Source organism: Anopheles darlingi, chromosome 2, assembly GCF_943734745.1.
Source record: "Anopheles darlingi chromosome 2, idAnoDarlMG_H_01, whole genome shotgun sequence".
NCBI classification, from domain to species: Eukaryota; Metazoa; Arthropoda; class Insecta; order Diptera; family Culicidae; genus Anopheles; species Anopheles darlingi.
The window spans coordinates 46669403-46679402 of record NC_064874.1 but is presented as its reverse complement, the minus strand read 5'-3'; the positions used below and the strand labels follow the sequence as shown (position 1 = coordinate 46679402).

Genomic DNA, 10000 nt, shown 5'->3' with positions numbered 1-10000 from the left:
AGTTCAATCGAATAGACATTTCCGTCCTGAGTGTCATCTCGACGCAGCTGCAAACCATCAAAACGGCGCTGGTATCACGTGCAGACACCTTCATGGTGAGTTTGATTGATGAATTACCTGACCGGTCTGCACCATTTCTTAACCATTTTCCTCCTTTCCCATCCCGACTGCCGCCAGTTTGAAGGAAATGAAATCCATCTCGATCCTAAAGTGGGAATCTTCATCACAATGAATCCGGGGTACGCCGGGCGTACGGAGCTGCCGGAATCGGTCAAGGCACTGTTCCGTCCAGTGACCTGCATCATGCCCGACCTGGAGCTCATCTGCATGATATCGCTGTTCTCGGACGGATTCATTACCGCGAAGGTGCTGGCCAAAAAGATGACGGTACTGTACAAGATGGCACGGGAGCAGCTGTCCAAGCAGTACCATTACGATTGGGGCTTACGCTCACTGAACGCGGTGCTCCGGATGGCCGGGGTGAACAAACGAAAGTCACCGGACGTGCACGAGGCGGCCACACTGATGCGCACGCTGTTCGACATGAACTTTCCCAAGTTTGTGTTCGACGATGTGCCACTGTTTATGGGTCTCATCAAGGTAAGGTATTCCGCGTGGGCATTCCGATGATATGGCGGATTATACTATCGGTTGTCCTTTTGTAGGATCTGTTCCCAGGTGTTGACTATCCGCGTGTCGGTTATCCGGATTTCAACGAAGCCGTCAAGGAGGTGCTACTAGCACACGGGTACATTTTGATGCAGAAACAGGTAATGTACCTGAGATAGCAGAGCCTACAGATGATGATGATGTTGATGATGTGATCATGTGTTTGCAGATGGACAAAGTGCAGCAACTGTACGAAACGATGATGACAAGACATTCGACGATGGTCGTTGGTCCAACCGGGGGCGGCAAGTCGGTTGTGATCAACACGTTGATCGAAGCGCAAACCAAAATGGGACTACCAACCAAGTATACCGTACTAAATCCCAAGGTAAGTTCAACTCGATCTCTCTTTTTTGTAGAGTTTTTGGCGATGCTCAATGCCCTTTGCTCTAGTATACTGTTTGAACTCGGTCTCTCACTTTAAACCTCAAGAACTCACAGCAATAGCAGTGTCAATACCACATCAAGAGTTTCAAAGCGTGCTTACCAGCACAACCCTAGCGCATCTCGCAACTAATAACGTAAAAGCGTTATCCTCATTTACACACGACGTTCGGCTGAATGGCACCACCACCGACCATTGGCTGATGAACATGGGAAGAAACGATGGTGGCAACAAAACACAAGAAAAAAAGCTTATTTTCTGTTACACCATTGACTTTCGCGAAATAGTAGCAGCTACTTTCCAAATTGGTCGGTGCATCTGAATGAGCTTTTGGCTCTCACTCAGTTCATCGCGGATTTCCTATTCCGATGCTATCCAATTTTGGCTCTCCTTTCCCAAAAAGTACCTTCTTCCAACATTCCACAAAAACTCGAACCACCATTCGAAACGAAGGGCTAAGGATGAATTAACGAATTGATTCTCTATTGCCGGATCCCGATGATGGCAAGCCACGAACGTATTTTCGTGATTCGGCCCTTCACAAAGACCATAACTCGGGACCTCGCCCAGAGAAACCGCGTCTACATACAACGTGCGGTGTAATCCGGACCGACTGGTTCCAGGATTACTGCAGGCGCGCCTCCATATTGTTCGCGGGGAGAGGGGCGAAAGAATAATGTTTAACGGCTTTTCAAAAATACTTCTCGTCGTTCGGTTCTCTGATTGCATATTGCTGTGGCGTGAGAGGAGAGTTGGAGTTTGAACATACTAATGCACGGTGTCCATACCGCGGTCCACTGCCACGTTACCACCGAAGGGGTTTCCACTTCTCCTTTTTCCCCTTTTCAACTGACTTTTCAATATTTCACCCAAAAACCCGTACCGTCCGTCCGTTTTCTCCCTTTTTGCTTCGCAGGCATGCTCCGTGATTGAACTGTACGGATATCTGGATCCCAGCACACGCGATTGGATCGATGGACTGTTTTCAAATATATTTCGAGAGATGAATAAACCCACCGAACGGGACGTAAGTATTTGCTTGCCAGTGCATAATGGAGGGGGGAGGGCCGTTTGCAGCTTGCACGTTTCTATTGGCATACCAGCAGCCGCTGCACACAAAGCGGTTTATGAGCCGTCAAATCAGATCCATCTCATCGGCGGAATAGTGGGGCCAATAATGAATCTCTTCTACTTCTTCTTGCCATCGATGCGGTCAGGAACGACGGTATGTTTGCTTCGATGGCGATGTGGACGCCCTATGGATCGAGAATATGAACTCCGTTATGGACGACAACAAGCTACTAACGCTGGCCAACGGGGAGCGCATCCGGCTGAATAGCTACTGTGCGCTGCTGTTTGAAGTTGGAGATCTGGCCTACGCTTCCCCCGCCACCGTATCCCGTGCCGGTATGGTTTATTTGGATCCGAAAAACCTCGGCTACACCTGCTATTGGGACCGCTGGCTGAAACGGCGGTACGGTGAGGAACAAGAAACCCTACAGAAATCGTACGCCGCCATCGTACCGAGCGCGATCGATTACATCCTGGAGGGTACCGATGGTAACAATCAAGAGCAACCGCTCGAGCTCGTCGTAGGACAAACGAACCTGAATATGGTGGTGCAGCTGTGCCAGTTCTATGACGCACTGTTTCCCCAGACCAGCGCCACCTGCCCGTACGAGGAGGATGTGGTCGAGTGTGGGTTCATCCAGTGCCTATACCTCTCGCTCGGTGCCTCACTTCTCGAGGAATCCCAACTTCGCTTCGATGCATTCATCAAACGTACACTGGAGCTGGTGGCGTGCGAGGATACACCAGACAGTCCGGCACCGGTTGGTCAGCTACCAACACAAAAGCCTACGCTGTTCGAGTACTACTTCGATATCGAACGGAAAGTTTGGCTAGCCTGGGAATGGATTATTCCGAGCTATGTGCACGATTCGTCACTTCACTTCAGCGACATTCTCGTCCCGACCCGGGATACGCTCAAGATCGAACAGGTCCTCAATTTGATGAACAAAGTGAGCAAATAGTAGACGATTCCCGCGAAAAGAGGTCTCTCCATAGCGATGGAATCGTAACTAATGCTATGCGCCTCCTCCTACCTTCGCAGGTTCGCCGTCCCGTTGTTCTCGTGGGTGATCCCGGCACCTCGAAGACGGCCGTCACTTCGCACTTCCTCGGTGGCTTGAGTCGGGATGCGTTTGTGGTGCTGAAGATAAACTTCTCCTCAAGGACTTCGTCGATGGACGTGCAGAAAACGATCGAAACGGCGGTCGAGAAGCGAACCAAAGACATCTTCGGTCCACCGGTCGGCAAGAAGCTGGTGACGTTCATCGACGACATGAATCTACCACAGGTCGACACGTACGGAACGCAGCAACCGATCGCCTTGCTCAAGCTGCTCGTCGAGCGGGAAGGAATGTTCGATCGGACAAAGGATTTGAGCTGGAAAAAGTTTAAGGATATGTGTGAGTTCGGAACCTGAACGCATGGAACGCAAGCCCCTTGACTTACCGTGACGCTTTTCAGCCTTCATCGCTGCGATGGGACGCGCTGGCGGTGGCCGCAACGAGGTGGATCCCCGGTTCATCTCCATGTTTTCCGTCGTCAACGTAACGTTCCCGAGTGACACGACGCTGCACCACATCTACATTTCGATACTGCAGGGCCATCTGCAACCGTTCCCCGATGAGCTGCAAGCAAACGCCCCGAAAGTGATCGAAATGACGCTCGCCCTATTCAAGACGCTCATCGCGAAGATGCCTCCGACACCGTCCAAATTCCACTACATCTTCAACATGAAGGACCTGTCGCGCATCTTCGCCGGATTGCTGCAGATACAGCCGCAATACTTCAAGGAGGTGCGCCACCTGGTGCGCGTCTGGCGTAACGAATTCGCGCGCGTCATCTGCGATCGCATGATAAGCACGCAGGACCAGCAGTTCCTGGAGCAGCAGATCAGTGAGCAGATAATGGAACGGTTTCCGGTGCCGCGTAGCTTCCGCCATACGGTCCAGGTAGACAACACCCGGCAAAGCCGGAACGCGGAGTCACGCATCAAGAGTGCCATCGTCGAGCTGTCGGTGGCGCAGTACGCGCTGCGGGATCCGTTACTATTCGGCGACTATCGAAACGCGGTCAATCCGGCCGAGGAGAGGTACTACGAGGATCTGCTCGACTACGAAGCCATCTACTTCCTGTTCCAGGAGATACTGATGGAGTACAACGAGCAGCGGGCGAAAATGAATCTCGTACTGTTTGAGGACTGTCTGGAGCACCTGACGCGCGTTCACCGTACGCTTCGGATGCACCGGTAGGTCTCTTTGAAACGCGGAAAAGGTGGAAACAAAGCAAACTAATCTTCCTTTTCTCGTTTACAGTGGTCACGTCATGCTGGTTGGTATCGGCGGCTCGGGCAAGCAGAGCATCACCCGACTGGCGGCATTCGCTGCCGGATGTGACATATTTGTAATCGTCCTGAGCCGCGGTTATAATGAAGCCTCGTTCCGGGACGATCTCAAAACACTGTTCCTGCAGGTCGGTGTCCGTGGTACGCGGACCTGCTTCATCTTTAAAGCGGCCCAAGTAAGATTTGTTTTTCAGAGCCAGGATGGCGACCGGACGCCATCTTCAACTCATGCAAACCTCGGCGGTGTCTATCCCTTCGTGGCATCCTGCTGACTTTCTCGCATTTTTTCTTGTTTCTCTCCATCGTTCCGCGGGCTGCCGCCGAAAATAGATTGCGGAAGAAGGATTTCTGGAGTTCATAAATAATATCTTAACCACTGGAATGGTGCCAGCCCTGTTTAGCGACGACGAAAAGGATCAGATAATTGGTCAGTGCCGGGCGGGCGCGGTGGAGGCCGGTTATGCGCCGAGCAAGTAGGTTGGATCGTATTTATTACTCTGCTCCACTGCTCACCAGCTGTTGGCACGTGGTTTATTGGCTTCTTGGGGCGTGCTCTCGCACCCTGGGCAAGCTGTGCAGACTGCTGTTCCTGCTGTTGCTGCTGCTGCTAGCGCGTGTTTACACTGATTTCCTGTCGCTCTTCCGGCGACAGCGCCGGCGGATTTTAAATCCATTTATTGTAGACTCACCGCTTCTCCTTCTCCTCTCCCTCCTTTCCTTGCAGGGATGGAGTTTGGTCGTTTTTCCTCGATCGCGCCGTTCGCAATTTGCACGTGGTGCTCTGCATGTCGCCCGAGGGGGACACGCTCCGTAACCGCTGTCGAAGCTTTCCCGGGCTCGTCGGAAGCACTACGATCGACTGGGTGTTTCCCTGGCCGGAACAGGCACTGTTTGCCGTAGCACGCGTTTTCCTCACCGACCACGCTAAGGTAAAAATCGAAATCGGAGAGGACCTCGAAGTGCGTTTGATTTTATGGAACATTTTCTTTCGCTCCGCAGATTCCCGAAAACAATCGCGAACCAATCATCAGCCACATCGTGCATGTCCATCAATCGCTGAAGAACTACAACGTGCAGTACCTGCTGAAAGTGCGGCGAAGAAACTTTGTAACGCCCAAACATTATCTGGACTACATTTCCACCTACCTAAAGCTGATCGGTGAGTAGAGTTGCTACTACTGCTGCTACTGCTACTATGACGACGATTCTTCGCATAACTACTGACATCAATTTGTGATAAATTTATTGAGATTGTCGGGTATGATCCGTGCACTACATTTGCTACCGACCCAAATACTGGTAACTGGTATAGCCAGATAGGTAGCCGGGGATAGTTCGTGGAAGCCGGAAGGACCCATATCAATTTGTTGTTTCCACGGCAAACTGTCACGACTGCTGTCAGCACGGCACCGCATAACCCATCGTCCATCCGGAGCGCCTAGCTGTCTATCAAATGTCTCGTGTGCCCAACCATGCGTCCATCTTATTACTCTTGCAATTCGGTGAGAAGGGTAGTGGAGGGGGGACTGGGAGGGGAGAGCGACGGCACGAAAAAAGGCGCTATCCGATCCAGAACACCAGCGTCCCATACTGGGAATGTAGCCCTCCTGTTCCGGTCGGTCCATAATTAATTAGCACGGCATTACCCGGAATAATCGATCATTCGGCCTTGTTTTCCCCGGTGGAGGTGCGGGGATGAGTAGAGGCTTTGAAGTGCCTGAACGCGACTCGTCACAGGCAGGCGGTGGAGCCCTTCCCTTCCCAGGACCTACTTCAGCATCAGCTGCTGCCTTCGCGTTCGCGGAGCTAATGTGATGCGGGGCTTAGTCACATCAGGCGGAAAGTCTAATATGTGCTATAATCTCACATCCAAATTTGCCCGTGCCCGTGCCACGCACACACACATACCTACTTACATGCACACATACACACATTAGCGCCCAAAGCCGGTGGCAGTGTCCGCACGGTTCATTGGATCCCGTGTACGGTTCCGTGCACGCACCTTCTTCCATTTTTATTTGCTCCCAATGCCGGATCTTCCCGGAGCTGCCGGATGTCACTGTTGGTGGGCGGCTGCTGTGCGTAAGTGGAGCACTCTTGGTGGGCCTATCGCTGGCGATCCGATTGCCAGGCAGAAGGCATTGAAGGTGTTGGAGGAGACGGGAAGTTGAAGAAACAATCCGTCGACTCGCCGAGAAGTGTCGAGGTGAGATAGCGTGAGTGTGCCAGCTCCTCGTGCAGAGCGTGAGACCCTGGACCTGGAACGTCGACCACCAGATACCAGGAAAACGGGAAAACAGGGGAACAACAGAAGGAAAAAAAACAGAAATGCGGGAAAATGCCCTCCCCAGCACCACCAGATCGTCAACGGCCGGGACACGCCACCGACCATACCGACCAGCAGACCGACCAAAAATAAATGTTCATCTTTCATTTTCAATTTGTCACGCTTCGCCAGAGGAGAAAGATAATTTCATCATGCAACAGTGCGCCCGACTATCGGATGGAATCAAGAAAATTAATGAAGCCTCACATCAGATCGATGAATTGAGTATCATCGTCGAGGAGCAGCGGAAAAATGTCATCGAAGCGGCAGAGCGCTGCGGATCGATGCTGGTCGGAATTGAGACATGTGAGTAGCTGCCTGCGTGTGGGTGTGTGTATATGAGAGTGTGTGGTTCAATGTTTGATGAACCATTCCCTCTGATTTGTCCTGTTTCCTTCGTCGGTTTTGTTGCTCCCCACAGCCACGGAAAAGGCCAATATCAAGAAACTGGAAGCGTCGGAAAAGTCGGTGGAGGTGGAACAGCAGAAGAAGATTATTACGGTGGAAAAGGCGGAAGCGGAGGAAGCGCTGGCGGCGGCACTGCCCGCCCTCGAGGTCGCTCGATTGGCGCTGTCCGATTTGGACAAATCGGACATTACCGAGATTCGCAGCTTTGCCACACCGCCGGAACCGGTGCAGGTCGTGTGCGAGTGTATCGCCATCATCAAGGGCTACAAGGACATTTCGTGGAAGACGGCCAAGGGCATGATGTCGGAGGGGAACTTCCTGCGGAGCCTACAGGAACTGGACTGCGATGCCATCACGCAGAAGCAGGTCGCTACCGTGCGGGCAAACATGAAGGTAACTTGGTGCGAGGGTGCCTCGTGGAGTAGAGAGTAGATCAAGTCATTAACCGTTTCGTTTCATCGCAAACAGCGATCGCAAAAGCTGGAGGATATGCAAACCATCTCGAAGGCCGGTTACGGGCTGCTGAAGTTTGTGCGCGCCGTCCTCGGTTACTGCGATGTGTTCAAGGAGATCAAACCGAAGAAGGATCGGGTTGCGTTCCTGGAGTCGGAGCTGAATGGCCAAATTCGGCTGCTGGTAAAGCTGACGGACGAAATCGGCAAGCTGGAGAACGAGCTGGCCGAACTGAACCACAAGTACGCGACCGCCATCAAGGAGAAGCAGATGCTGCAGGAGATGATGGAGCAGGCGGAACGGCGGCTGCTCGCAGCCGACAAGCTGATTTCCGGACTCAGCTCGGAGCGTGACCGATGGCAGATTGATCTGGGCAAGCTGAACATCGAACGGACGAAGGTCATCGGGAACAGTCTATTGTCGGCCTCATTCCTCGCCTACATGGGTCCATTCTCCTGGGAGTTCCGTAAGACGATACTCTTCCAGGATTGGCTCGCGGACGTAGTGGAGAAGGAGATTCCCTTCACCGAGCCGTACCGCGTCAACGCAAATCTGTCGGATGATCTCGAGCTGAGCACGTGGAGCGCCGAGGGATTGCCACCGGACGAGCTCTCGATCCAGAACGGTATCCTCACCACGCGGGCATCTCGCTTCCCGCTGTGCATCGATCCGCAGCAGCAGGCACTGACGTGGATCAGGAAGCGCGAGACGCCCAACAACCTCAAGGTGCTATCGTTCAACGATAAGGACTTTCTGAAGCAGCTCGAAATGGCCATCAAATACGGTACGCCGGTACTGTTCCAGGACGTGGACGACTACATCGATCCCGTCATCGATAATGTGCTGGAAAGGAACGTCAAAGTGCAGGCGGGAAGACAAACCGTCCTGATCGGTGACAAGGAGGTCGACCTAGATGCCAACTTCCGCCTCTACCTGACGACTAAGCTGGCCAATCCCAACTTCGATCCGGCAGTCTACGCCAAGGCACAGGTCATCAACTACACCGTCACGGAGAGTGGCCTAGAGGACCAGCTGCTGAGTGTGGTGGTCCGAGCGGAACGACCGGATCTGGAGGAGCAACGCGAAACACTGATCGCGGAAACGACCGCCAACAAGGCGTTGCTGCAAAACCTGGAGGATTCGCTGCTCCGCGAGCTCGCCACCTCCACCGGTAACATGCTCGACAACGTCGAGCTGGTGACAACGCTCGAGAGCACCAAGGAGAAGGCCGCCGAAGTATCGCAAAAGATTACCCTAGCCGAACAGACGGCACGCGAGATCGATCTGCTCCGCAACGGTTACCGCCTGGCGGCCCAGCGAGGGGCCATCCTGTACTTTGTGCTGTCGGACATGGCGACCGTGAGCGCGATGTACCAGTACTCGCTCAGCTCGTACCTGGAAGTGTTCGCTTACTCGTTGCGTAAGGCTGTACCGGACAATGTGCTGTCGAAACGGCTGGACAATATCATCAACACGCTGACGCGTAACGTGTACGAGTATGGGTGTATCGGAATCTTCGAGCGGCACAAGCTGCTGTTTTCGTTCCAGATCACGATCAAGCTTGAACAGAGCCGCGGAAAGCTGTCACAGGCCGAGATCGATTTCTTCATCAAAGGCAAAGTGTCACTAGAGCGGTCCGGACAGCCCTGCCCGGTCACATGGATCGGCGAGAAGGGCTGGCAAGACATTGTGCTGCTGAGTGAACTGTTTCCGGACAAGTTTGGTACGCTGCCGCGCCACATCGAACAGAATATCTACGAATGGAGCAGCGTACGTAGCGAGCGTAGGCGTAAAGCTACTTATTGCTTGACTTTGCCCCCTTTTCTCTCTTCTTTCTTCCAACATAAAGTGGTACGACCTGGAAGACAGCGAAGGGTACGAGTATCCGGGGGGTTTCGAGGAACGGATGACCCCGTACGATGTAAGCTGGGAGCTGTGCTGTATACCGGGAACACCCTTCTTTTTGCCACCACTGACACCTGATCAATCATTTGCATTCCAGCACCTGCTCCTGATGCGATGCCTCCGTGTGGACCGGGTGTACCGGATGCTGAACAACTATGTGGCACAAACGATGGGCGAAGAGTACATCACGCCACCGATACTGAGCTTCGATGCCATCTACGAGCAGTCGACCGCCACGACGCCCGTCGTGTTCATCCTGAGTCCCGGTTCCGATCCGACCAACGATCTGATGAAGTTAGCCGACCGGTGTGGTTTCGGGGGCAGCAAATTCTGGCATATCTCGCTCGGCCAGGGCCAGGAGCCGGCGGCACTGAAGCTACTGTATGCGGCACTCGAGCAGGGCTGTTGGTTGATGCTACAGAACGGCCACCTGCTGATCAGC

The 10000-nt window shown here is 53.2% G+C and overlaps 1 protein-coding gene across 1 annotated transcript in view; it reads left to right on the top strand.

The window, feature by feature from the left end:
* Positions 1-10000, top strand: part of LOC125959264 (dynein axonemal heavy chain 10) — a 39791-nt gene that overhangs the window by 22482 nt on the left and 7309 nt on the right. Inside the window, 17 exon segments of the mRNA XM_049692077.1 lie at positions 1-95; positions 178-600; positions 666-770; positions 839-997; positions 1971-2081; positions 2272-3075; positions 3168-3525; positions 3587-4370; positions 4438-4642; positions 4797-4939; positions 5191-5395; positions 5466-5625; positions 6925-7098; positions 7214-7593; positions 7669-9423; positions 9503-9574; positions 9656-10000. The exon segment at positions 1-95 is cut by the window's left edge and continues 36 nt beyond it; the exon segment at positions 9656-10000 is cut by the window's right edge and continues 267 nt beyond it. Coding sequence (XP_049548034.1) covers positions 1-95; positions 178-600; positions 666-770; positions 839-997; positions 1971-2081; positions 2272-3075; positions 3168-3525; positions 3587-4370; positions 4438-4642; positions 4797-4939; positions 5191-5395; positions 5466-5625; positions 6925-7098; positions 7214-7593; positions 7669-9423; positions 9503-9574; positions 9656-10000 — 6278 coding nt within the window.